Here is a 27635-nt window from a genome sequence, read left to right as displayed (position 1 = left end):
GTAAGGAAGATTTGCTTCAATCACTTATCACCAGGAATCATGTGTACAGGTTCTGTATTCACTAACATCTTAAGTCAGAGTTTCAGACATGGAAAAGTGAATTCTTAAGTTTTAAAATAACTACGATAAAACTAATTTGGACAAAAAAACATGTGCCTGGTGGCAGAACCGGTTCTTTGTAACACATACATCACTTTTCACCATCTTGTCCTAGAATAGCATTTTTACAACATTAAAATTTACCTTTTTCAAACTCCGGACAGTGATGTTCAGAAAAGAAGGATTTAGTGCTGTGTCCATTTGAACCAGATTTATGGCTCTTAATTTCACAGATGATCAGGCATTAGGTGCAGAAGGGGAGTTTGGGGATATCAATACTTAAATTTGCTTGATCAAACTAGTTTTTCCAGCAATGAACAAGCCAGAATTTTTAAATAATTGCTTGGCATCATTTTTTTGTAAAAGCCCTGCTATTTAAAATCCAGAATTTAAGCAAGCTCGGAGAGCATTTAACATTGTACAGTTGTTTAATATGAACAAAATATTATATATATTGTATAGTCAAATACTTTTGAAGATATGCAAGACATAAATTTGCAATGAAAGACTTAGTTTAACAACAACGTTTACCATGTTATATTTATTACTTATGACAGAAAAATGATAAATAATTCATAAATGAGACAATGAATGAACATGGAAGTTTGAAATGTTACTGCTTCTAATATAAGGAATAAATGCTTTTCCATTTTTTGTCTTTAATTTTTCTAATAACATCCACGTTTTGATAAATATATAACATAACTTCCTTTAAAAATACAACAAATCAGTTGATTCAGACATCATTCAAAATATCACAGATACACAATAAGGGGAGTCACTATCACAAGGTCTAATGTATCAGGGCAGCGTTGACAAGGTCTTTCTTCTCTGGGGTGAGTGAGGCAGGGAATTCAATGTCAAACTCAATAATCAGATCTCCCTTCTGTGTGGGGTTGTTGGACAGTGGCATGCCCTCTGTGGGTACCATCTTACGATATCCAGGCCTGGAATCAAGCAAACAGAAGTTTACCAAAGCTGTTATTGTGCAGAAAATAAAAATCATATTTCATTGTAACATTAAGGACATAATTGTCTTTATATTTCTTCCCAAGGCTAGTCATTACTGAATCCTTTAATCAAAGTTTGAAATAGAGCTTTTCTAAGACCACCTACATAGATTATGGATACATGCAGCTAGCCTGGGAAGTCTGTATTAACACATGCTATTTAGCCCGCTAACTCTTATAATACAAATGAATTATTAGGAGGTTGACTTGACTGAGCAGACATTTATTGGGGTACTTACTACACTTGTATGTGAAATACAACATGTACTGTATATCTGTCTTCAAGATGACCCTTACTTGATAATGTCGTTGATGGGAATGTGCAGTGTTCTCTCATCGAGGGTAAGGATGTCCACTGTGCAACCTGTAAGTGCCTTTCCAAGGGGCACCTTGGCAGTGTGGATCAGGTTGACTCCTTCACGGCGAAATCTGGGATGTACCTTGTCTTTCACAATAAACACAATGTCAGCTGAAAAAGATACATGAAATAGTTAAAACTGCATATAAAAATAATTTCATTTATGGATTTAAGAGTTTTTTACGTACTTTAAATATGCTGTTTGTAGGGGTTCAAACATAGTACCAAAGTGGAGTCCAATCATTGTTCATATTGTTAAGTTAAACAAGGTATACAACTGAATGAGTTTTTTGGCTAGAGCAATAGTGTTGGCTACTTTTGTGAATATAGTTATTGTGAAGTTCCATGTTAATAGCTTAGATATTTTTTATCAGACCATAATGTTTTTGCACATCACTGTTGACCATAACAACAAAAGCACTTAATAATAAATTAATATCTAAACTTTTTCTTAGAAATTTCAAAAGAGCTAAAAACTGCAAGTGTGAATACCTGGCACATTGTTGGGTCCCTGGTCTCCCTCCTCAGGGAATGTGATTCTGGTGTTTGGTTTCCAGCCTTTCTTTACTGTGATTGTGAGGATCTTGTCTCTTATACTGGAGGTGTGCCCATCCTCATTCATTACCTGCATTGAAGGTTTATGTAAGACATGTTAGAAAATTCTATTTGTTGAAAAATAACCATAAAAGTATTAAATTACTGGATAAACATTTTTTTCCTTTTGTTTTAAAAACCAATTTGACTTAGTTTTGTATAAAAAGCAAAATGTGAAATATATCTAGTAAATGTAAAAATTCACATTGTTACAATCATAAGTAAGGTAATATCAAGAAATTAAACCTACTCTTCTGGATATTTTCATTTTCTTTGTGCAGCCATGGAATACTTCTTCTAGGGAGAGGTAGAGGTCCCTTTCAATAGGAGGGTCCTGCTTCTTTCTGCCCCGCCCAGCCAGTCCCCCGAATGACATGCTCAGGTCTCCATCCACACGGTCATAGAATTCTGCAACAACAGAGGACAATTTACAAATTTTAATTGTACTTCTTGTAATTTTTTATGCTAATACGTACCAACAGTGACATTTGATTCATAGTATCAGTAGCATACTATTCAGTGAAACACTAATTTTTACAGGTAATACAACTTGAATGCTTTAATGAATGAACTTATGATATTATTTCAGAAATCTCATAATGCTTCAATAAGATATATTGTTTATTTTCATTGATCAGATAATTTTCTATTTTGAAGAAACTGCAAATGAAATAAAATTATGAGTATTAAATTGAATGTTGAGCCAGCATAATTATGTCTGTCTAAAAAACCAAAAGACGTGATACTTGGTACTTGAACAACTCAAGAGTTTATTTTGAAATTTACCTTGGAATGGATTATCTCCACCAAAAAAGTCTCTGAATACTTTGTCTGCATCTCCATGGAATGTGTATCCTTGTGTCCATGCTCCAGTATCAACAGAACCACTTGGTACGCCATTTTTCAAACCTTCCTCTCCAAACTGATCATAAACAGCACGTTTTCGAGCTAAAAGAAATTAAAGTGAACTGATAAAGATAAGGAGGTTTATGTCTTAAGTAAAATGTTCATTTTGATAAAGTTTGAAGAGTCAATATAATTATTTAACTCATTATTATATAAAATGTCTACCATGAAAAAAAGAAGATAGAGACCCTCTTGTACTTATGTTCTATTGTACATTTGTTAAATTAAATACATGAATTGTATGCTTTGGACGTTTATAGATATCAATATTTTATCATATTTCATTTAAATTTACCAAGATAAAATACATTTAAATGCTTGTTGTTTTTTTAAATTGATACTTCTTTTCAACTTACTGTCCGAAAGTACATCATAAGCCTCAGCGACTTGCTTAAATTTATCTGCAATCACTTGATCCCCTGGGTTTTTGTCTGGGTGGAATTTTAAGGATAACTTTCGGTAGCTATAAAAAAAGACAACTATTAATATATCAAACTGATATTTTGAGTTAACATATGTCCTTATGACACATTCAGCTTTATAAATTCTGCCAGAGAGTAAATATGCTTTTCCCTTAAAGAAGTGTTGTCTTTTCTGTCGTCCTATTTCATTTTTAAACTATTATTGGAAAATGAGTCCAGTGAAGACAAGTGAATAGCATTTTATCATTTAGCATGAACATGTGTGTGAAGTCATTAATTAATACTTTTTAAATAAAAAGCGATATTCTGAGTTTTAGTTTCATCTGTTATGAGTTATTGTCAGTTCAGTAAATGCTTGCTCTTCAATTTAGAACTGGTTCAATCAATTATTGTTGAGAAAATTATTGGAGATTCATTAAAAATTCTCTTATTTGGGGTAAGAACTAGTCGCTCAGCTGGTGCAAGTGCCAAGCTAGTATTCCGGCAGTTGTTGGTTTAAGACCACACACAGCACAAATTTTGTTCAAGGTTTACATTATGCAAAAATATGCTGCACCAATATTTTAATTGATGAAAAGGTTATGGAAATCCAATATAATTATATTGCTTTTCTGCCAACTTTTTTCTCTAATTGTTGAGTCGCTTTGAATTTCCCCTATCTATAGTTTATTTACATTTGATAACTATAAAAACTCAGTAAGTTCTGTTCGTCTTATAAAGTTCAGTGTTGTCAGTGTTTTGAATAAGATGAAAAGAAAACATATCATTTATATCAATGGTAAAAATACAGTTATGTATAAAACAATATAATTAAATAAATGTTGGTAGTGTTTTGAATAAGATGAAAAGAAAACATATCATTTATATCAATAGTAAAAATACAGTTATGTATAAAACAATATAATTAAATAAATGTTGGTTTACCTTTTCTTTATATCAGCATCCGTTGCTGATCTTGTGAGCTGCAAAATATTGTAGTAATCGACTCCCATTTTCACTCTGTGGACATTCAATGATAATGGCGTCCGTTGCTATGCGATAGTCAAACAAAGCTATGCAAATGATTGTTTCGCAGGATTATCGAATTGATAATATTCCCATTTAATGGAGATGCTAGGTTTATGTATATGACGAATAACCTTTACTAACGTTAACAAAATTAAATTGATTTACTTTTAAATTCCAGTTCTTCTTTTTATTTCTTAAAAACATTTTTTACTTTTAAATTCGACCAATCGGCTAAAAGATTTGTGCTACCTGGACTCCGGGCAACACTTCCCAAACAATATGGACGATATGTGAAAATTGCAAATTTACCTAAAATGTGATAAAAGTCAAATAAATTGTTACCATAAATGTGTTACGCGTAAAAGAAATAAAAATGATGGAAGATAAGGATGTTGCGGGAATTAGAATTAGTCCCGCAAATGTGGCGTTTTATGACACAACCCCGGATAGTATTGAACAGCTGAATGTCACTGTTTACAACATCAGTAAATCAAGCAAAAGTATCAGATACTATGCTCCAAAAACAAAGGTAAGATATACAATACATTTTCATCAGTTTCTACCTAGTGTTTTCATTGCATGAGAAAGAGATCATCGTAGTCATGGGTAGTATCCGGACTGTATACATGAATACAACATTTTCAGTAATTCTAATCATGCTTAATTTATGGAACATTTATGCTGAACGAAGACCATCTATTTATTGAATACGCAAAAAAATGTTTTTTATATGCACAGTCATACATTTTTGCTTAGTCATCCTGGGATGAAATATGCGGCTGATGCGGGGCTTATAAATCGCCTTCAAGACTTCCAAAACAATATGGACAACAATATGTTCAATATGTCTTCACACCAACCATCAGAACACTAGCACACTGCTCTACTAACTTGGCTTACCAGGCTGCTAGTTCTCACTCATGATACATTTCAATCTGAAAACAATTGTACCAATCTGAACTGAATTACATGCCATATTTTAACATGTAAGACGCTTGTAAAGAAAAAATATGTTTTTGTATTTTCATCTCCAGAAATTCAAGTTGAAAGTTAAGAATCCAGACAAGCCTGTTGCACCAGGTCTGAGTGTGCCAGCCATCATAGAGTACAGAAGCACTGAAGAAGGCGAGTTTAAAGATCGTATTGTAGTCACTGTAGATGGAGAAGTCGTGGAAATTCCAATTGTTGCGTAAGTGCCAATGTTTGATTTTTCAAAGATTCACAATATTTCAGTAAATGGATAAAGATCATATTGATATATTTCAGGTGAAGTAGTAACACATTTAGTGATACATCATGTAACATAAGGTTAAAAACATAATACCCTGTAAGACTTAGTGTTATCATTAAAGGGACACTAATTCAAAATCAATACATACACATGTGCAACAAACATAAATTTTGAGTGATAAATCTTCAACAACTTACTAAATAATGCATTTATGGAAAAAATTAATTACTGATAACAAGATTGTAACCGTGAATTTAGTAGCTGATAACTCAAAAATATTAAATGATTGGTGAATGCTAAAAGATTTACAGTGATCAACTGTCATTTCATAAGGTAGAAATACGGTGTTTTCTGCACCTTTCTTTCAAATTAAACTCGGTATCCTTTATAAGAATCATTGTTTTCAACATTTATTCATTCTTTTTGGTATATTACAACAATTGTATTAATTGTGGAAAATCTTTTTTGGGGTAAGAGTGCATCTATTAATTTATGTAAGTCTGTATGTTATTGCTTGTTATACTCAAGTTTAAACCACATTTGCTTAATTGCTAATTTTCATGACTGAGATATTTGTTTTGTATCATAAATAAAGGCCAACACATGTTTGCTTTTTCTAGACATCCAACCAAACCAATATTGGAGATTGATCAGACAATTGATTTTGGGCATGTGGTAGCTAATAGCAAAACAATAGCAAGGGAAATTAGCCTCATAAACCATGGGTCTAAATCAGGAGAATTCAAAATCAAGTATGCTGGTGATCAGCCCATTGCTATCATGCCAACCAGTGGATCTGTGCCACCTAAAAGTGTACAGCTGATAAAGGCAAGTGGAGAACTCTTTGCCAGTCTAGATTGGATGTATTTATTTAGTGATTAAAAATTTATTCCACTTAAGTTATGTAATAACATGTATTTATATTTTGATAAATATGTATCACTAATTTTAATTGTAATTTTTACTTGCAGATTGAGCTCGTTACCAAGCATGCTGGAAAAATTGAAGAACTTGTAAAGTGAGTTTGTAATAATGTAATTCTTTTTCTTAGTTTTACATACATTTCATATAAATATATTTATATATATTGAATAAGGTTTGAAAGCAATTCATTTTGTTAAAAGAATAAAAAATAATCCATGAATCTTGTATCTGATAAATAATAAACAATAATCTTTTTGATTTTCAATTATTCATTCTGTTTTAATAATCTATATTGTTTTTTTATAGGGTTAAGTTGGAGGGTGAAGGGACGAAAGCACTGACCATCCGAGCAAACTGCGTACAGCAGGCTCTTCAGGTTCTCTCCCTGGAGACAGAGGAACCCATCAACTGTATACAGTTTGGAAATGCCTACTACGGATCAGACAAGACTGAGTGTGCTGTACTGTGCAATAATGGTCCAGAACCTGTCAACTTTGTAGCTATCCTTGATGAAGATGCTATTGCACAGGAAATGGTAAAACTATGCTATAATTTCATAAGAACGTTATGTCCATATTATATCAGATATTTTACTCTGATCCTTTTGCTTTAATTATTTGGAAAGAATTGATAACATTGGATAAAATTATATGCTTAAATGCGCACAATATAGTTTGATGCATTATTGATGAGTTGAATGCATAAATATGTTTAACACGTTGGACTTTTATGATCAAAACAAAGATATATGCATATGATCTAGGTATTGATAAAAATATTAGCCTTTAATTATTTTTTTCAATTCATAGCAATGTGGCCACAAATTCCACAGTTGAAAAAGCGCCAAAATATCGCTAATATGCATTTTTTTGTATTGATCCTTAATGTCAAATGAGTTAAACATGGTAATGCATTAAAATTAAAAAAATTATCAACCTTAATTGTGCGCCTTAAATTACTTTGCCCCTATTTGAAACACAAATGTTAAAATTGTATGGTCAATTATGTTTTATTCCAGTTATCTTGCACAAGTAGTCTTGTAATTTCAAAGATTTTTTTTTTCATTTCACAGGGTATAGATTTGACCAAGAACACATTGGCAGCCCTTGCAGACCATGGCGACTCAAGTCAGGTCCAAGGGGAGACAAATGAGCTAACATCCCTTGTTACTGCCATCCCCAACCAGGGCATACTCCAGCCGTACGAGAGAATACCTGTCTTTTTCAGGTTCAGCCCAAGGTAAAAGCAATAAGAAGGAGTTAGCAATACCCATTATATTTAATTTTTTATTCAATATTGTCATTTAACAGAAAGGAAAAGTTGCATTCATATTCTAAATTCTATTACCGTATTGTAAATAGATTAGAGTTCTGCATATTTTTTTAGTGTGCGATGAATAATATCTTTCAAAAATTATAAATCTCAGGTGGAATGCCTCGAAGGCTGGTTTCAAGAACAAGGTTGGTCCCCCTCCAAGGAAGGACTTTGCTCTCTTTCTCAAACTGCAGATCATCGGATCAAGTGAGGCAGCAGGCCAGGCTGGTATGTTCACTGAAATTTACACAGCTTATAGTAGGGTTTGAATTGTGAAAACAATCAAATATTATCTTTTAGCTTTATACACTTGTTAGAAGCAACAATACGCTCTTGTGTACACAACTCTAGTTCTGTTATAAGAGAATCAGATTTGAAAATGCTTAGAAACCTGAATTCTTATCCTGTACATTGTTTTCCAGATGACAAGTGTATTGAGGTGGCAATGACAGGCACAGCTCTGCCTGTTCTGCTGGACATCTCACCAGCCACCAAGTATGACTTCGGTGAGGTTCCGGTTGGGGAGCATGCAGACATCCTCTGTACCCTGAAGAACAGCTCGGACGTGCTCCCCACAACGTTCCAGTTCAGGCGTATTGCTCACTTTATTGCTCACCCTCCAAATGGCAAGATCCAACCTCTGGGTACTCAGGATGTCATTTTCTCCTTTGCTCCCAATCAAGCAGGTAATGCATATACATACATTTTATTTCATTCTATTACTTTTGTTGTTGAGAGATATCTTCATTATCATCATTCTATTTTAGAGTTTCGGTTGAGAAAGTGAAGCTAGAATCATGTACACTTGTGTAATGGAAGGCTTGTCATATAGATATGATATATGTAAAATTTTGCCAATAATTTGAACATTCTTTATTTAAGGTTTCTTTAAGCCGCAACAAATGATAGATGTGATCGGGCATGTGGCTGACAACCGCAACCCAACATTGGCCCACTTACAAGTCATCCACACCATTCCTATACATTTTCTTGGCCGCAGTGACCCCATCACCAAACACAGGAACTCAAAGTTCAACCCTGGTATGATAATATTTTTAATCAATTTTAAGTTGAAGGATGTATTTTATTTAAAGTTGAGTTACCTGGTGGGTAATAAATAATAGCATCTGTTTTACTATAACTTTTTCCTCATGTTTTGAAAAATAACAGACATGTAACTTTTTAATTTTGTTGGCATAGGAGTTAATATAATCTCGAAATTCAAATGGTTTGCTTTCCTATTGTTTGACATTAAATTTGGACTCATTTTCAGGTATAACCCCCTATATCAGCAATGAGGTAGGCATGTTTGTGGACACAACATTTGCCTCTCTCAATGACAAGCCCCGCAATGCTGTGGCGGGTGGAAAATCGGCCAAACTACACCGCCTTACCACGTCCAACACAGAGGATGACCTCAAATCTAAGGTCGCTTTCCCCAATGACCGTGCCCACAGCATTAGGCCCAGTGATAGGAATGAGTCGTACAAGTAGGTCAAGCTTTTACGTTTATTTAATGAAGGCTATGAACATTTACTGAATTAGTATATTAAAATTACTGATCTAGTATATTAAAAAAGAAAAATCTCATGTTAGATTTAGTCTTTTCACAATTTGTACATATCATCAGGGCTAACTATGCAGAAAAATACTGTCATGGTTTGACTGCTATGTAAAATGTCCTATTGTCAGACACACATGTGTATAGAACTTATTGTTTATTAGCTTCAAAGATTTTGTGTGGTCGGACCAAGTAAAACTGACAGAGCTGAAGTGTCCATGTTGCCTCAATACATTACTGAAGAAAAACAAACAAATTCCTGGTGAAAAAGTAGAAAACGCCCCAATGTCAGGGTAAATCATGTGCACTGAGTGGGAGTGTAATCAGGGTACAAAACTGCACTGTGCCTCATGTTGCATCGCACAAAAAGATAAAGAATTCATATCTGGCAGTTGCACATGGCTTTCTAAAATAAGTGTTTTTGAGGTTAAGGGTTTTGTGTGTTAGAAGTGAAGGTTATGGGATCTTTTGATGGTTTTGATACAGAATTTATGTAATTAGCATTCTATATTATATGATAATGTTTCTTTGCATTAAAATTAAATGCATACCTCATGTTTAAAAAATGCAATTCTGATATAATACATGCAAGATGCTCTGATGTAATTGAACAATAAAATTTGTTTTGTTCGGGGCTAGTTATTTTTATCTAACTTCAGTATAAGAAATCTTTTAAGGAAATATAAATCATTTCCAGGACTATATTTACGCGTACAAAGCGTCACACGTACATTGACCCAGATTATGCCCATATTGACGATGACAATGTAAAGCAGTGGAAGCATCGGGACAGCTACGTCCAGCTAATCAGAGAAATGAAGGACCGAAGACTCAACAAGAAGAAAGCAAGGTGAGGATATAGTATTTAAAAATGGAATTACTCTCACCCCCTGAAAATCTTTTGACTCTGATTGTTATAGAGCAGACAGACTTTTTATTGAATATGCCGACATTTTTGTAGATTCATCAATGAAAATGAAATTTCATGCAGTGAAATAGATTTAACCAAAATGTCTAATAGTTCAACTATATATTACTGGGGAATGCTTCAAATGACTTTTATTTCACAGGGAGTTCAATGCGACGAACACCTCAACAGACATTGGTATTAAGCCTGCTAAAGGCATTAGACCCAAGAAACTGCTGCTGGATGAGATTAAGCCCGACCCAAGACGTAAGTTGCAGGCTTAGTTTCAGTATGGAGATTGTAATGCAAGTTATCAAATTTCATAGACAGCAAAACCTCTATGTCACAATATGTGTGTCTTTGATATGCACACACAACTTAGATGAAATATGTACAGAATTAAGACATAAGTTATTTTGAACAAAACATAACTTTTAAAATTGTATAAGCTGCAACAACTCGACACATTTTTATACACTTTCTAGTTGAGCTTGTATACATGTAAAACCATGTTTGAAGACACTAATGTTTCTCACAAATTTTTGTTTAGCCCCCACCCCTCCCAATGCTGACTTCAAGCTATTAAGCAGCAAGAGCTTGTCGGCCACTATGAGCAAGGTAACGGGCAAACCTATACGTGATGGGCTGAATGCAGTGCCCACTACAAGCCAGGAAAAAGTAGACTGTGCCCGCTTCCTAACACCACAAGAACAACACCAGGTTGTCATTGGTGAGTACTGGAGTTGTGGGAGTAAAATACTTACCTTAAGCTGTTGTTCTATAACTAAATAATGTTCTTATGTTTGACCTTGAGATCAAAATGTTTGACCTTGAAATCAATTCTTCTGTTTTTGTCTTCTTGTACAACCCATGTTGAAGGCTTACTAGCCAAAAATATATTATAATGGCACAAATGAAATATATACTGTGGCAGTATTGTGCTTTAAAGTTGTATTTCTGATTACCTTTTAGTATTTTTAGTGTGAATACATAGAAATACATGTATTATCTTCGGAATGATGTGTTTAGGTTTTTCTTCTGCAAAAACAATTTAGCATAATTCTGAGAGAAAAACAAAGTACATAACAAAAATGACCCATTTGGGTATAAAGTTATTATTACATACAATATTCCAATTCAGTACAGTTATGTTTGTTGTATTTAGGCCCCGCCCTATTAGACTTTGGACAGGTCTGCCTGAAGTCAATCACCACCAAGAATCTGGAGATTGTTAACAACCTTGACCAGAATGTCCTCGTGGTGGCTGAGGTATTATTGAGATTCAACTGCAAAATTTGTCTGTTTAAAACGGAGTATATATTAGTTTACACTCTGAATTATGGCTAAAGGGATATATGCACTTCTTTCTACAATATATAAATTTGTTGAAATGTTTGAAATATGTACAAACTCCCTTTACAATGGTTCCATACTCGAAATTGGTAGACCTTTGAGAAAACACATTCAATCTTGAGATTAACTTGTCTTTTACATTCCAGATTGATTGTCGTGAGTTACGTCAGAGCAGCCCGCTATCCCAAGTGGTGCCTGCCAAATCTAAGGCCAGCATTCCCATCGTCTTTGAGTCGAACCAGAAACAGAAGTTCCAGAGGTAACATTGCAATGGTCCAATTAGTTCACAAGGTTTTTACTGGTACTCCCGTAGAATATATTCTTTGATAAAGAAATCAATTCTACATAAGCATGCATGTTATAATTGCTTTGGCCGAGTATATCATATTTGATGATCTAAAAGTCATTCTTTTTTTTTATCTTGCATAGGTTCAGATGATTGCAATACTAAAAGTTTAGAATATCAATGATTGGTAGCCTAACTTCGTAGGAAAAAAGAGTTAATATGGTTTGATGAGATTAGAATACTCAGGTTTAAATACATGAGCAGACAAGGAGTTAGAATTTTGAAAACATTTTTCAATTAAATTAAAGTTACTATAATCATTGGAAAGACTTGTCAAATGTCCTCAATGTGATGTTTAACTGTCTGTGATTGCAGGTCCGTGACGTACACAGTGAATAACTACCACAAACACCATGTGACAGTGTTGGCGGAGGTGGTGCCTGTGGCCCTGCAACTGTCCACAGAGGAGCTGTTACTCAAGCCTTCATTCGGCCTGCCTGCAGATGCCGGTATGTAGTGTGCTGGTTATGCTACAAAAGCTTTGCATTGCAACTCTGAGACCCACAAACTTGTTATTATTATTTTGACTAATGGTAATAATCATATAATTATACCCCAACAAAGTTTGAAGAGGTTACTTTGGAGTCATAATATGGTCAGTTGGTCTAGCTGGTGGTCTGATGGCAAAAGTTTGTGCAGCAAACTTCTCCCTCAGATTTAGAGATTTAACTCATATGGCATATTTTTTTGTGATGTATAGCCCTCTCCTTTTAATCCAATATGTTTTAATATTGTTAATTTAAATTTTATTAAGTCTTATGATATACGACCTTAAATATAAATGTTTTTGAAATTCAAACCACTGACTTAAGTATTCAAACATGTGTTCTTATTTAATGCTAGGTTTCCGAGGCATAATCACCCTGACAAACAAACTGAACTACCCAGCTGAGTTTACATGGGCCCCAAACCTTGGTGAGAAGGGGACAGCGTTCTCCATCAGGCCGGCCACTGGTGTGGTTGACCCCTTCAAGGAGCTGGACTGTGAGGTGGTCTGGCACCCATCTTACCTCGCACCAGAGGACGGATCCTTCTCACTCATGATACACAGTGGCAACACCCTCCAGCTCAGGTGTAAAGCAGAGGTATAAAAAAACATACAGCATTTTTATCATTAAGAAGTAAAACATTATGCTGTTTAGTGATAAACTTTAATTCAGATGGAACTATTAGGCAAAGCTTTGAAGCAAAATATCTTATACATGACTTTCAACTGACATTTTGGTATAACAGACTCATTTCAGAAATGCTAAGCTTTCGTGTGGAGATTTTGTTTCAGTTATCACTGTCAGGTTATAAATAGTAATGAAGATTTTTTGTAAGCAATCACTGCTGTGTTTTCAGCTGGGACCGACCAATGTTCAGTTTGTGGAACGACGGATCATTTTTGGTCAGGTCCCCGTCAATCTGTGCACCACCCGCAAGATCCTTCTGGCCAATACTGGAATCAACCATGCATACTTCCAGGTCAGTATAGTGTGAATGTGTTTGTCTTACCTGTCATAGTTTATAACCTGCAAGTAAATTTAAGTAGACTTATGTAACCTCTTGGAATTTTAGTGGTATTTTTAGGTCAGTTAAAAAAGGGAGATAATTTGCCATTTTTCAAAGTAGCTTAATTATAAAGAAGCAAATGAGGTTTAATGATACTTATTCTTACATGAATTCAACAACATATATGTGTACATTATAACATGATAACTTTTATCTGTTAAGGTGAATGACCCAAACCCATTCCCAGGCCTGCAGGTGAGCCCGCTCCATGGAGTAGTGCCTGTTGGGGGAAATGCAGAGCTACAGGTGAAGCTCAGCCCGGATGCCATTCTCAAGTTTGACACCCGGGTCCAGGTGGCGATCAAGGGAGGTCGCAACATTGAGCTGCGGATGGGCGGGACGGTGGAGCCACCCACGGTTGACATTGATCTGGTAAGCCTTTGAAATCAAAATAAGACTTTGGGATCAACAGGCTCCAACTGTTTAATTGCATCTTGTCTTAAAGAATTGTCACATGCCCTGCTAAGTTAACTTTAGAATTGAGATTTAGAACAAGCCAAGCAAGTACTTTAACAGTTGTGGGCTTGCGGGCTTGTGCTAGTTTTGATTGCTGTTAAGGCATCGGGAATGATTAGTCTTGGCTTGAAAGTATTATCAGTTTTCTCGCCAAGTTTCAGCACTTATAAGTTTTAGAGCAATATCAGAATGACTAGTACTTGCTAAAATTTTTTCAAACTTAACCTTATAAGTTCTTGATAATTATTATTGGCTAGTCATATCAATTGATGAAAGACTTTTGTAGGTCATACTGCTTGTTTTGTGTTTCAGCCTGCATTCAATTTTGGAGGTGTATTCTGTGGGTCCGGATCTACAATGCCTTTCAAGCTCATTAACAGGGTATTTAAAGGAATATTTTTTAGTAACCCTTAAAGATCAATGTCTTGTTTATTTTGTTATTTTGAAAGCATTAGATTAGCTTATACCATTTATTTTAGCTTGAATGTTAAGAGATCTTTGAGTTTCTTTTTTAATCATTCTAGAAATTTAGTAAAAATGTCCAGTTTGAAAGCCAAAGGGAGATTGACCCTAGTGGAGATCAAACCCACGACCTTTTGCATGAACATATCGACATTTACTCATAACATCAATGACCCATTTCACTGGTGTTCTCAAGCTACGTGACAATAATGTGTCATACATTGTTGTAATTTCCAGATGATGTCGAAGGCCAAGCTTGAGTTTGACTTATCCAGGTTTAAGGATTTCACCCTCAATTTCCCCGGTTTCCAAACTCAAGGTATACATGTAGATAAGTTTTATATGTAAATAAGTGTCTTTTAAATGGAACTGTTTTTTAACAGAAATGGAACTAAATATGACATAAGCATACAATATGACATCATAGTGTCATTGACTAAAAATAAAGTTGTGCTTCCCATTTTGTGATGTGTATTTAAAGTGTAAGATACTTTTATGATTATAATTTACAATTCATTTTGGTTTTAGAACATATTTGATAGGATACAAAATCTGAAAATTAAAATAATAACCTTAATAGTTAATACCCATATCTGATTGTTGTAATTCAAATGGATGTGTCAGAAAGTTACTTAAATATATCTTTTCTAAAAACTAAAAGAATGTTCAAAATGTAAAGTGAAGATAATATGAAAGATTTTGCATTCTCAGATGATTACACATTCCAAGTGTTGAACCCGGGCATGTTTTCTGTGACCCTGAACTCTGAAGAGACTGTGGAGGGAGAGCTGATATTCATGCCAACTGAGGTATGTTCACTTGACTTCATATTCAAATGTTGAAGGCTAGCCACAATATTTTAGTTAAGCTTTGATTCCTTCTATTTTCAATTTCTACATGTAGTTTATCTGCCAAAGAAGAAAGGAATTCTACCATTTATGCTAAGGATTTCTTTTTATATGTCTGTAACAATATTTTTTATTAGCACTTTATTTTTTTAACATAAATATAATTTATTGATTTTTGATAAACTTTGTTTTTCAGGTTGCAGCATATGACTTCACTCTGCCAGTGATGATCAACCACACAGGAGCCCCATCCCCTGCCCCCACCCCCTTCCCACCGACTCCTGCCCCTTCAAACAAGAATGCCCTGCAGCACATCATAAACCCAAAGCCCCAGCCGTTTACCGTTGACACACCCAGAAAGCATGTTATCGCCACAGCGCTACGCCAGCCTCTCCAGCTCTCAACGAACAAGATAGAATTGTTTGCTCCTGCCTCGTTCCATGATGTCTCCATACAGTCCGGACAGATGCAGTCTAAGGTATGCACACGCTTCTGTTTTGAACAAAAGTGGTGAAATATTGTCGAACTCTGCTACAGAAGTAAGCATTTGTGAGAATAATTATACAGTTATATTCTACAAATTATTCAAGAATAGAAAAGAGGAAATTGAATATTTGGGAGAGTTTCACTTACTAGTTTATTTAATTGAATGATGTTGTTTTATTAGAAAATTATAATTGGTGTATAATTGATATGACCCTAAAATTGGATTTTAATTGCCCTCACTGATGACCTACTTTGTTAAACAAATAAATATTTTGAAACCATGTCCATTTGCATTTGTTTGACTCCAAGAATATCATGTGACAAATAAATCTATTCATTTGTTGAATGGTAATGATTCATATCAGAGAGGTTCAGTGTTGTGCCAGTTTAACTGGAATACCTGTTATTATTCCAGGGCACGATTCTGGTGAACAATAGTGACAATGAGCTGACATGGGCCATTGACCTGCGCGTTAACAGCAAGGCAATTGAGGAGGGTGTATTTAAGTTTATCCACCCATCTGGTGCCCCCTTTACTGACCCCGGAGGTGAGGATAAGGGGTACATCGAGGGCTCCCTCAAGCCAGGGGAAACACAACAAGTCGCAGTCATGTTCTGTCCAAGTAAGAATTTAATTTTTAGTGTGTGGAAATAATCAAATAAGACATGAATAAAATTGTACTAGCTTGATAAAAATGATTTCAAGAGAATTAAACATTTTACCAGGAGATGATTGTTCTGTATGCAAGTTAGGTTTGATACACCTGTACTTTTATGTGGGTAATGATGAACTCGAATTGCAAGTTATCACTTTTGTATCTTGATAAAAAACTGAAACCTGGAATTGGTTCAATGTTAGACATGTTAGAGGAAAAATGAAGAAGAACAATCAATTTATCCTTTCGTTCAGGATAATGAACTTGGCAGTAAACTTTGTCTGCCATTCTGTAATGTCTCCTACCAGTATCTACCCATTGCTTTAATATACCCTTTTGTGTTTCACAGAGACCCCAGGGAAGTATGAGGGCCTGTTCAAGGTGATCCTAAATGAGCAGTTTGACAAGCCATACCAGTACTTGCAGGTGGCTGCGGAGTACAAGGCCCCGCGCCTCTGGTTCGACCCACTCGCCATCGTCCTTACCCCGGTGCCTCTTCTAACTGAGGTCAGCGCAGAGTTCACACTCTTTGCTGCACAGTTCACTGAGTAAGTACCAGGGCAAATTGCATAAGCAGTGCATTATCTGTGACAGCCCTCCAAAAAAGGCCATATAACAAAGAAACTCTTTTAGCAAGTAAACCAATTTTTTGCCAGAAATCTGCTACAGAGCACTGCTACAGAGCAAACTTCTTATGCAACACACACCAAGTGAATAACTGTTAGAAATTGTATGATTTCCGTTGGATGAAACTATGGTGAGGCGATGTCAACCTTGAACTAATTTAGAATGTTAACCTGACTTCAATTTGTATAAACCATTAAAGTTATTGTTGCTTATATTGAGGTAGTGTATTGACTTGTGTTACCAGTTTGAACCTTACCTGGTATATTGTTGTTCACATGCTCCATTATTGTTATGTTACAGACAGACTAAGATTGAGGTTGAGACCCCAGAGGTGGAGTGTGAAGATGGCAGCAAACTCAGCCCCCTCAAAGTCTCCTTTCCTGAGGGACAGGGTAGGTACTCACGGGAATGGGGGATAGGGGTAGGGAGGCAGCATGTATAGCCTGAGTAAAATGCAAGTTGAATATCAAGTATGCCCCTTCATTTGAGAAAAAAAGAAGAGTATTGGCATAGATCCAATGTACCATTTCATTATAAATATATTTCTATATATATATTTTTTTCACCCAACAGTTGTGAAGCCATGCTGTGGAGATGAGGGTCAGGTTGAACCCTTCAGCCTGCCATGCAAGGTGACCTTTGCGAGTCCACGCCCTGTCTCCTTTGCCAAGAATGTCAGCTTCACATTCAATGGCTGTGGACTAGCGTTCACCCTCTTGGTGACTGCCACTGCAGATAATTGCCTCATGACTTGCTATCCGTTCCTGGCCCTGCATAGAACTGACCACCAGATAGTCTGTGAACAGGTACCCTGCCCATATTCAATCTAATACACAATTCCTTACCTTTAAACAAGACCTGGTGATCTCAAAATCTTGGTCAATTGATCTTACTGTTCATTAAAAAAAAATACCTTGTTAGCTCGACTATTCGAAGAATAGGTGGGCTATACTACTCACCCCAGCGTCAGCGTCGGCGTCCGGTTAAAGTTTTAGGGCAAGTTGGGATTTTCACTTATAAGTCTAATACCCTACATTCAATTGACTTAACACAGTTGTTCAGGGCCATCACATGATGAGGTTAGATAACTCCATATTATTCTTTACACAGATTATGGCCCCTGATTGACTATGAAACTTAGGTTAAAGTTTTAGGGCAAGTTGAGAATTTCACTTAAAACTCCAATACCATTCATTCAATTGACTAAATACTTCACACAGTTGTTCAGGACCATCACACAATGAGGTCACATAACTCCATATTATATTTTATACAAATTGGCCCCTGATTGACTATGGAACTTAGGTTTAAGTTTTAGGGCAGACTGGGATATTGTTTAATAACTTCTATACCCTTCATTAAAGTTACCAAACTCCATATCCTTAATACAAGTTATGGCCCCTGATTGACTTAGGTTAAAGTTTTAGGCAAGTAAAGTTAAGGGCAAGTTGGGATTTTAATAAAAAAAATTCTATGTCGTTCATTAAATGCACTTAATAAAATTCAAAATCATTTACGACCATCTTACAACGAGAAACATAACTCCGTTTTATGCCTAAATACAAGTTATGGCCCTTGAATTATTATTTTTTTTTTTTTTTTTTTTATTTCCTTTGAAAGGCATATTTGTTTAATCTTAACCACATTTTCATAATGGGAAATCAAGTTATTTGAATGACTTGTGTCATTGTTTGGGCAGGCTGGTGGGAGGGCAGCATCAAAGTCACCTTATATATCGAATAATTTTAGTTAGGTTTGACATAAAGAGACCAAACTTGGTATTATTACATCGTTGTTGTATTCTAAATCAAAGCGGCGTAGTTGAGCGCGCTGTCTTACGACGGCTCTTGTTACCCTAGTTTTAAGGTTGAACATTGTTAAAATACGTAGGAGTGTTGTATAAGAGACAATTAGCACATGTCAGTACGAAATCTATTCCTGTTAAAGGGTGGATCTCCCAAAGGTCATAAGATGGTGTCAAAGGAGAGCCTGAACAACTTGGGAGAGGCAGTGTTTATCCCTTGTCAGACGCCCAACATGAACTCCCGCCCCAGCACTAGCGCCACAAGCTCAAACTTCCAGGTCTCCTCATCCAGCTATGAGTCCTCTGACAGTGTCACAGGTAAGAGTAGAGTTATTCTGAGGGTTACTTAAATCTTTACAATGATTTTGGAGGTATCTTTTGTTGCCTTTTGAGGATTTGTGTTTATGTATATATGTATGTTTGATATTATATGAATTAATATAAATTATTTTAAAAGCAAGAGTAGCTAACACTGAGATTATCATTTCATTTTGGACAAGAGTGCTGATTCTTACTCACATATTCAAGAAAAAGATGCCACAAATATAAATTTCCTCAACAGATTCTTCAGACGGCAGCACACCTGTAAACCGAGATGGAGCCAAGAACAAGCCACCATCTGGATCAGACCATCAGATGTTTTCCCGACAGAACGATTTGGCTTCACGCTCATTAGGCTCGGCCATGTTCCCAGATGAGGACTCAGAAGAAGGGATTTTCCATATGGAGGTTCTGCTGGCCGTCCAGCGCTGGTTCTCCAGTCAGGGCTGGCCTGGTGGACCCTTCCCCATTGCCATACCAAACTCTCTGAGAACGTAAGTGTTTCCAGATAATGGTGACCACCACTCGTGTGTGTGCTGTCATAAACATGTTATACAAGCAGTAACATTTCTCTGCTTAAGTATTTTCAATTGATCAATGTGTTGAAATTAACGTAAAAGAAGGCTACATAAAACTATATTTAGTTACCGTATATCATCATGGTCTTTCAGTGTTGTATGAAATGTACTTTATAGCGCTATGTAAGCTTTAATTAACTTAAGGTCTTTGTTACATAAAACATTTAACTCATATGGTAAATTTGAATCAACTAGTTAACTAAGGAGACTTAATAGTTATTAGTTAATATTTTAAAACACTATTTATTAAATCCTTCTTCAAGTTCACATATTTTTTAACTTCTAGTGTTGCATTTGATTATACATTGAAAACAATGTGATTTTGCAGTAAAATTACTTACTTTCATACCATTCCTCGCTGTCTGATTCCCTGTAGTGTAAGAGTCTGTCTAGTGTTGTATAAGTGACTGTAGATTTAGATTGTCACAGTTTGCAGTTTTATTCACCTCATGTTCATTTCTGTGTGATATCACAAATTTCTAGGTTACTTTGTGGTACAATAGAGAAGAGGTAATTGTTATTTTCATGCTTGTGTGTATTCATTTGCATATGGCAATCAAGGCATGCCCAACCCCCTGTTACAGGTTCCAGTATTTCTGCATGGTTCTGCATGGTTTATAGAATTTCTAAATGTTATTTGTTGTCCATTGAATGTTACATCCAGCTACAGAGTTTTGTAGAGTACCATGTGTATAATGCAGCATGCAACACTTGATAAGAATTTCTGAAAGCTAAATATTTTGTAATCAGAGATTATTACTTTTGAATTTCGATGCTTTTAATTAATTTAACAAACAGATGTAGAAACAAATATAAAGGTGTTGAAATAAATGTGCTAGTCAGTTTTTGCAAATCATTTAAAGGCCGCCTAACAGAAATCGTTCATTTCTTGTACTGTAAATTTGAAAAAAATACGGTAATCAGTGCTAAAGTTGAAAGAAAATCGAAAAATGAACCAATTTTGGAAAGTTTATTTCCATATGGAATGCCCAGTTTCAGAATTGAATACTACATAAACTGTATGCACTTTTACCACAGTACATATATAAATATATCATTTTGATCTTGAAATTGAAAAAAAAAATCATTTTTTAACTTGTTGTAACTTGTGGGTGTAATTTGGCCGATTGCAATTTTGTTTTACTCCATACAGTTAATTTAGGTATCTTTTCATTTATTTTTGGGGACAAAGTAAGCTGCCTTTTAAAAGCTCCTACAAAAGTGTATTAGTACAAAATTAAAGAGGAGAGAAACATTAAAAAGTAAACAAAGAGGTGAAACCATTCATAATAATACAAATATTAAGTTAAACAACTTGTAAGACAGTTTTCCCTGGTGTATTTCAGTGGTATCAGCCGTAAGCCAGTAGACGAAGAAAAGAGCCCAAAGTCAGGCAGCTGGGACACCAACAACTTGAAGAAGGAGATAAAGACCATATATGATATGATAAGCCATCTGGCTGGGCGGCCAGTACCCGGGATTCCCCTCAATGGGCACCTGCCAGCTGACCCCATTGAGAGAGTAAAACAGGTGTACTGGCAGCACTCAACACTTCTCACCTTCCTCAGGTAACCCATGCAGCACTCAACACTTCTCACCCTCTTCAGGAAACCCATGCAGGGCAAAAAGCAGATGTAATAAGAAGCATCTCAAATGATTGAGAAATCTTAAGAATCTGAGCTCTTTACACATGCATTTAATGTGTTAAAATGACCAGATAGCAATTTCCATTTTAATTGACATAAAGCCTAGTTTAACACTGACTTGCCTAAAAGATGAGTCCATTCACAAAATAGTTTTATTAAAGGGGATGTAAATTCAAGATTTGTTTTGTATGACACTAAGTCCTCTTACTGGTTAAACTGCAATGAACATTTATATGACAACATTCTCACATTTCATAAATTTTAATGAACAGTAGTGATTTCATCATATAATTTTATTTGTTTGAAAGAGAATAAAAAAAGGAATTCCGCTTAGATTTCTTCGAGAAATGTATGACTATGTACTTGTATGCTTGCAGGTGTCAGGGTGCATGTGTGGCTTCAGTGAAGCCGGAGTACCTGATGGACAGTAGGGACTACCACCTGTGGAAGCAGATGCAGACGGAGATCCGTATGAACCCCGCCCTCGCAGAGACGGCACTGTCATCTGCAGAGGAAGAGCTGGATGATGATGTGTTCGAGGCTGTCTCCAAACGCGCCTGGACCGACATACTCCTACAGATACTCAAGGTAGGCCAAAATACCGCAAACAAAGTCTATTGTCAAATGAGCTGTATAATATTTGGACACATGTTTCGATTGAATGTATGAAGAATTTGTCAACACAGAAAAGTTTGTTGAGCTTAATATGACAATCATTAAACTACTATAATATTTTCTAGAACTAAAAGTTCATGTATGATGTTTCCTGTATAAAATAAATTCGAAAATGTTTCTTCAGAAATAACATGTTAAACTGTTCACCAAATCTATTATGACTATAGTGGCATTCCCATATTTTCTTTCGCTTTAGACCCTAGTGTTGGTAAAGGTGACACCACGTTCCCTCAAAAACACTGCCTCCCCAGACCAGAACGTGTTCATGCCAGATGTGAACCCTGACCCTCTATCAAGTAACATCTACAGCTGCGCCGAGAGGATTATTCTGACCTGGGTGAACCATCACTATGAACACTACAGGAAGATTGTATGGCAGAACTGTACTAAAGGTGCCTCTTCTTCATGTGAATTTTTAAAAATTAGGTTTTAATGGTATGCATGTCATTGTCTCTTAAGAGGAACATTAAGCACTATAATCTATATATTGAATTATTGTAGTGAAAACATTATTTGATATGAGATTCACTTGGCATCATCAGTGGCAAAGTTATTGCCCATGTATCTCTAAGGCTTTACCATACCACAGGTATATATATAAACAATCTTCTAATTTAGGATTAGATTATTTTCCCCCCATTGCTTTCTTAGCATAAATTTGTAACAACCCCATTTTTGTAAAATTTCAATTTTAGGCAAGCCTTACAAACATTTTCACATCATAGTTTGTGATCATTTTGACCACAAACTGGTGTTGGTAATTGTACTGCACTGTTTATTTTTTTGTTATATTATTGAGGCTATAGAATGGAATGATCTGACAGAAATGGTTTATATATATATATGTTCAGGTGGAGTTCCCCCGGCCCGCTGGATTGTAAACTACGACTTTGACCTGTTGGACGGCCTGGTACTGGGCGCAGTCATCGGGGCCCACATGCCTTTCTTGGTAGGTACCTGCACAGTTGATCATGTTCTTATTGTGAAGTGTGAGAGGTTTGCAAAAGCCCTGTGCTTTTGAATGATTAACTGACATATTTAAAGTTTTCATTTTACACAGCCAGGTTCGTTAATGTAAAGCTTCATGATCCAAATTCATATTTCAATGACTGGTTATGTGGTGTGAGATGTTAGCTACACTGATAGATATATGTGTTTTTTTCAAATTGTACATAAAATATTACAAGCTGTGATTATTTGTACAAGATTGCAACAGCAAGCTTTATAATAAGCACTGCTTCAATGTATGAATTATAAATATTTTTACCGGTACACTTATTTCCAGATGATTTCATTGTTATTTCCAGATTAAGACTCACCTACAGGACATGTACACGCACCCTGCCACTGCTGAGCAGTGCCTGCACAATGCCCTGAAGGTGGTGAACGCCATGCGTTATGCTGGGATAGACTACGACATCCAGGCTATTGACATTACAGACCCGAACCCAATCGCCCTGTTGCTTTTATGCTCCCACCTGTACCAACGCCTGCCCCAATACCTGCCCAAAGCCAGTGTGGAGTTCTCCGCGCCACTACATGCTACAGTCTCCAGACAGGTAGGGCTGGAATGTACTCAAGTTTATGTACCGGTATATCAAATGGAGATAACCTTTAAATAGTTTTCAATTTTTAGCAATTATTAAGTATTGCATACAGAGGTAATAACGAAAAGGACTTATCACTTTCTGTATCACTAAAATAATATTAACATTAACATAATATCTTTTTTCATTCAACTCTATTATATACTGAATATTTGGTCTTTTTAAGGTGAAGCTAAGAAACCCAAGTGGGAAGCCACTGGTGTATCAGGTATTGGTTGCTGGTCATGATGCCCGTGATTTCCGGGTTCCCAAGGGCGAGTTTGTTACCATCCCTCCCAAGTCCTCCCTGCCCCTTGGTGTCGAGTTCACCAGCCGATTCCTCAGACCGGCCGAGGCTGTCCTTGTGCTGATTGGTCGACGCCAAGGGTCAGCAGTCGGCTCTACTCTCACATTCAGTCTGAGGACGCAAGTGGAAAACATCGCACCCAAGGTGGGTTATTTTTAAAAGTTTTTAACGGTTGTCTTTAGTTTGTTGTCATAGAAACTCGCTGTCTTGGCGCTTGCCCCCTTGACTCTAACTGACTTGGAACTCGCTCTTATGCTCTCTGGCGCTTGTGCTCTCTCGGTCGATTGCTCTCTTGGTTGATTGCTTTCTCTGGAGCTTGCTTTCCTCGTCTCTGCTCTCTCTGCCAATTGCTCTCTTGACTCTAACTGACTTGAAGCATGCTCTCTCAAGCACTTGGGCTCTCAGGAGCTTGCTCTTTGTGGAGCTTGCTCTCTTGGTCAATTGCTCCTCTCTTGGTTGATTGCTCTCTTGGTTGATTGCTTTCTCTGGAGCTTGCTTTCCTCAGCCACTTGCTCTCTTGACTCTAACTGACTTGAAGCTTGCTCTCTCTAGCACTTGGGCTCTCAGGAGCTTGCTCTTTGTGGAGCTTGCTCTCTTGGGCAATTGCTCTCTCTGGCACTGCTCTCCCTAGTGCTGGATCTCTTTGGCACATGATGTTTTGTCTTGCTACTTCACTAGATTGCAATTGTAATGCTCACTTAATTTAATTTGCAGTATCTGCTTTGAAAACATCTGATGTCATTCCATACTGACTAAAAAGACAACAAAAATTTAAATACATGTGTTGCACCTATGTTGTATTCAGAAGTAGTTTTGTATCATCTGTTTCACATTATCATTCTATTACATGCCGCCACTTTTCAGAAATTTAAAGACCCAGAGGTAAGGTCGTGTTTGGGCTAAAGTTAAGCTTGTTCAATGTTTAACATGTTAGTGTAAATTAGCTAGGAAACAATTAATGTTGTTTCTAATCCTTGTTTTAATATATTCATACATATTTGATTTTATTATAAATGTTGTAACACTTAAAAAGTAAGCTTATACCTTTTTTCATCTTCTTTTTTCAGGTTCATTTACTAGTTATACATGTGTAATCTGATTCAAATTGTAAAACAAACTTATCATTTAGATGTTTTTCAAAGCTGTTAAAAAAATACACATCACTTCACGTACTGTTTGGAAGCATTTATGGATCTGTATGACTTGATTGAGGAGGATGAATTGTGCATGTTTCTTATTATTCGGGTGTATGTATACAGACTTAACACAAGATAATTACCTAATGTATTCTATCTAAGCCAATGTGTGTGTCTTATTGCAGAAGGTCCTTCAATGTGAATCCCCCTGCTATGAGCTGGAGAAGATCAACATCGAAGTGACCAATCCCTTCTCCGAAGGTGGAGAGTTCCGCATAGTCCTTGTGGAGGCGAGCGGCGCCCTCCTGGACCCTGGCCGACAGGCAGCCATGCTTAAACGCAAGGAGAAAAAGAAGAGGAGAATCAAGTCGAAGATTGATTCTGGAATTATGAGGCCTGAAACACCACCCTCCCCGCCCCCCAAGATCGCTGATACTCTCCAGATGCAGAAAGATGGTATGGTACTTGCTCACATTGATAACCTTTCAAATGATTGGTCAAACAATTGGCATGATGCTAAACAAATCTTATCCAACCTCAGTAATTACTTAGTTTGTTAACTAAAATAGTTTATCAATCTAAGTTTGTGCATGGCCTCTCCATGTTTTCTGTTGGTTGAATGGCTATAGATATCAAAATCAGGGTAGATTATTGTCATGTCAATTTCAAGATTTTCTTCAGTTTTTTCCTATGCTGAACTTTTGCAGGGGTCTTATTTTAATTATACATAGCGAATCTGAACAATATACTTTCTTTTCAGATGATGAAAGCATGATGAGCGCATTCTACAGCCCGGTCTCCAGCATATTCCTGGATGCCAATGCCACAACAACAGTGGAAATCCACTTCCTTCCGTTCAATGTTGGTGAACGACAGTGCTCCGTCATCTTCCTGAATGAGGAGATAGGAGAGTTCCTGTACTCCATTGAGGCGAAGGCAACCCTCCCCCTGCCGGACTCACTGCCCTTTGTAAAGACCACTCACAGTGTGAGGATCAGCAGTGCTGCTGCCGCAGGTATACATACTGTCTGTACATGTGTTAATTTAAACATTATGCACATAGTTGTAAAATATAACTTATTGTTTTTTTCATTTTTTTCCAAACTGAAATGCTTGGTTTTATTGAGAATCAGCGAAAAGGTATTTATATTGTGTACTGTTTAGATTAATATCGTTCTAAATTAACATACAACTTTTAATAAATAAAATAATTGTCAACATTAAAATAAATTATAATCCCTTCACGCCCGATTTAGCTAGGACATCACTAATATTTCTGTGACTATATCTGTAATCAATGCAACTTTTATCATACTAGGTACTGGGAAGGGGCTGTTTGGTGGAGATGAGCGGGTTGTGTATTGGAAATGTGAGGCCGGACAGGAACTACAGGAGAACCTCACTGTGCCCTACAACAACAACCCCCGTGAGCGCGCCCTTATGGTCGCATCACAACAGGTACGCATTGCATTAGGGTTAATGTTCAAGCGGTGGATGGGGTGCAATATGATGATTTTTTTCTGTGGTCATACACTACCTGCACTTTTTAAGATCTTGTTGGTTCTCCAGATTGTGTCTTGAACAAAAAATTGTAAAATACAAACAGTAAAATGAAAACTTTGTATTAATGAATATTTAATGATAAACTTTATTTTCTTCACTGCAGCTATTCATGTTTAGGGTAAATCATGTTGTCTGGTTATTTATACATATGTATCCCGATTACACGTCCTGCAATAATATTGTTCTGCATGATATTGTGAAACACTTGTACATTATATTGTTATAACACAGCTTATCATATTATTTTGATACTGTTTTTATGTTTTGCGTATTATACACTAGTGTTATGCATAGCATCTTTTGTAAGCTTGTGGTGCAGCTTCAATTTGTTTGTTATATCAGGAACACATTCTGTGACTTTTAAGCCCTTTCAGTTATGTAAGCATAACACAAAATGTCATGGAATTCATGGTTGAATTTAAAACTCCAATTATTAGATTTTGAATTTGTCAAAGAAAAGAGTAAAAGCAATATCATAGGCTCAGTGCTGTTTGCAATGGCAGAGTCATTGAAAATATTTTACTTGTGAACATACTGGTAACTTAAAAAACCTGGTTGTGTTATTCACGCTGGCAAAACACTTGTATAGTTGGATTAATTTGCAATCTGCTTATGTTGCTTCTGTTATATTATAAAGACTTTAAACTGGTTTCCATGGCATTTGTAATTGACCAGTCACCAGTTGTCAATCATCAATGACTTGGCCAATAGTAGGACTCTATTTTGTAATTTTATTAGGACACAATGTCATTGTTGCATTGTCCAATAGATTAACTGGAAAAAAAATCAACAAATTTATCCCCACAAGTTGCAATTTTGCTGTTTTGGTGGTTGGTCATTTGTCTACACTTGTTGGTGTAATTGTGTAAACACTTGCATGTGTGGCTGTTGTGTTCC

General features: G+C 36.1%; 2 protein-coding genes across 5 annotated transcripts in view; one reads left to right on the top strand and one right to left on the bottom strand.

Annotated features, from left to right (window-relative positions):
• Positions 1 to 625: 625 nt before the first annotated feature.
• On the bottom strand, positions 626 to 4459 carry LOC128236993 (dnaJ homolog subfamily B member 13-like). Its single transcript, XM_052952162.1, has 7 exons — positions 4314 to 4459; positions 3324 to 3430; positions 2848 to 3009; positions 2312 to 2469; positions 1960 to 2092; positions 1407 to 1578; positions 626 to 1046 (listed from the first exon to the last, which is right to left on the bottom strand). Exons 1-7 carry the CDS (start codon positions 4379 to 4381, stop codon positions 893 to 895), a joined length of 954 nt encoding a protein of 317 aa, XP_052808122.1. The 5' UTR covers positions 4382 to 4459; the 3' UTR covers positions 626 to 892.
• Positions 4460 to 4632: 173 nt separating this feature from the next.
• LOC128236992 (cilia- and flagella-associated protein 47-like) overlaps positions 4633 to 27635 on the top strand; it is a 33948-nt gene continuing 10945 nt past the window's right edge. For 2 of the 4 annotated variants that reach the window (XM_052952160.1, XM_052952158.1), the window contains exons 1-40: positions 4633 to 4926; positions 5432 to 5586; positions 6249 to 6456; positions 6600 to 6646; positions 6859 to 7087; positions 7625 to 7791; positions 7979 to 8094; positions 8289 to 8552; positions 8749 to 8907; positions 9140 to 9356; positions 9592 to 9720; positions 10125 to 10277; positions 10498 to 10601; positions 10885 to 11064; positions 11500 to 11603; positions 11834 to 11946; positions 12349 to 12482; positions 12877 to 13118; positions 13378 to 13500; positions 13750 to 13959; positions 14356 to 14424; positions 14743 to 14824; positions 15217 to 15314; positions 15550 to 15831; positions 16255 to 16462; positions 16845 to 17043; positions 17423 to 17514; positions 17696 to 17928; positions 19070 to 19244; positions 19489 to 19741; positions 21172 to 21393; positions 21849 to 22059; positions 22343 to 22538; positions 22998 to 23095; positions 23454 to 23705; positions 23920 to 24183; positions 24904 to 24921; positions 25361 to 25631; positions 25936 to 26190; positions 26494 to 26633. In XM_052952160.1, the coding sequence (XP_052808120.1) occupies positions 4771 to 4926; positions 5432 to 5586; positions 6249 to 6456; positions 6600 to 6646; positions 6859 to 7087; positions 7625 to 7791; positions 7979 to 8094; positions 8289 to 8552; positions 8749 to 8907; positions 9140 to 9356; positions 9592 to 9720; positions 10125 to 10277; positions 10498 to 10601; positions 10885 to 11064; positions 11500 to 11603; positions 11834 to 11946; positions 12349 to 12482; positions 12877 to 13118; positions 13378 to 13500; positions 13750 to 13959; positions 14356 to 14424; positions 14743 to 14824; positions 15217 to 15314; positions 15550 to 15831; positions 16255 to 16462; positions 16845 to 17043; positions 17423 to 17514; positions 17696 to 17928; positions 19070 to 19244; positions 19489 to 19741; positions 21172 to 21393; positions 21849 to 22059; positions 22343 to 22538; positions 22998 to 23095; positions 23454 to 23705; positions 23920 to 24183; positions 24904 to 24921; positions 25361 to 25631; positions 25936 to 26190; positions 26494 to 26633 (6828 nt within the window). In that variant the 5' untranslated portion in view covers positions 4633 to 4770. The remainder of the gene's footprint in view (positions 4927 to 5431; positions 5587 to 6248; positions 6457 to 6599; positions 6647 to 6858; positions 7088 to 7624; positions 7792 to 7978; positions 8095 to 8288; positions 8553 to 8748; positions 8908 to 9139; positions 9357 to 9591; positions 9721 to 10124; positions 10278 to 10497; positions 10602 to 10884; positions 11065 to 11499; positions 11604 to 11833; positions 11947 to 12348; positions 12483 to 12876; positions 13119 to 13377; positions 13501 to 13749; positions 13960 to 14355; positions 14425 to 14742; positions 14825 to 15216; positions 15315 to 15549; positions 15832 to 16254; positions 16463 to 16844; positions 17044 to 17422; positions 17515 to 17695; positions 17929 to 19069; positions 19245 to 19488; positions 19742 to 21171; positions 21394 to 21848; positions 22060 to 22342; positions 22539 to 22997; positions 23096 to 23453; positions 23706 to 23919; positions 24184 to 24903; positions 24922 to 25360; positions 25632 to 25935; positions 26191 to 26493; positions 26634 to 27635) is intronic. The other 2 variants (XM_052952161.1, XM_052952159.1) reach the window with 2 other exon arrangements.

This window comes from Mya arenaria, chromosome 6 (assembly GCF_026914265.1).
Source record: "Mya arenaria isolate MELC-2E11 chromosome 6, ASM2691426v1".
Lineage (NCBI taxonomy): Eukaryota > Metazoa > Mollusca > Bivalvia > Myida > Myidae > Mya > Mya arenaria.
Note: the sequence above shows the minus strand (reverse complement) of the source record. Positions and strands in the feature narration are given on the sequence as shown.

What these genes read in the sequence shown, in the direction of transcription:
- LOC128236993 (XM_052952162.1), bottom strand. Translation starts at nt 4,381, where the DNA reads ATGGGAGTCGATTACTACAATATTTTGCAGCTCACAAGATCAGCAACG. An exon ending in GATGCTGATATAAAGAAAAG is followed by an intron (nt 3,431 to 4,313) that starts GTAAACCAACAT and finishes CTTTTTTTATAG; the next exon opens with CTACCGAAAGTTATCCTTAA. An exon ending in GGGACCCAACAATGTGCCAG is followed by an intron (nt 1,579 to 1,959) that starts GTATTCACACTT and finishes TATCTTTTTCAG; the next exon opens with CTGACATTGTGTTTATTGTG.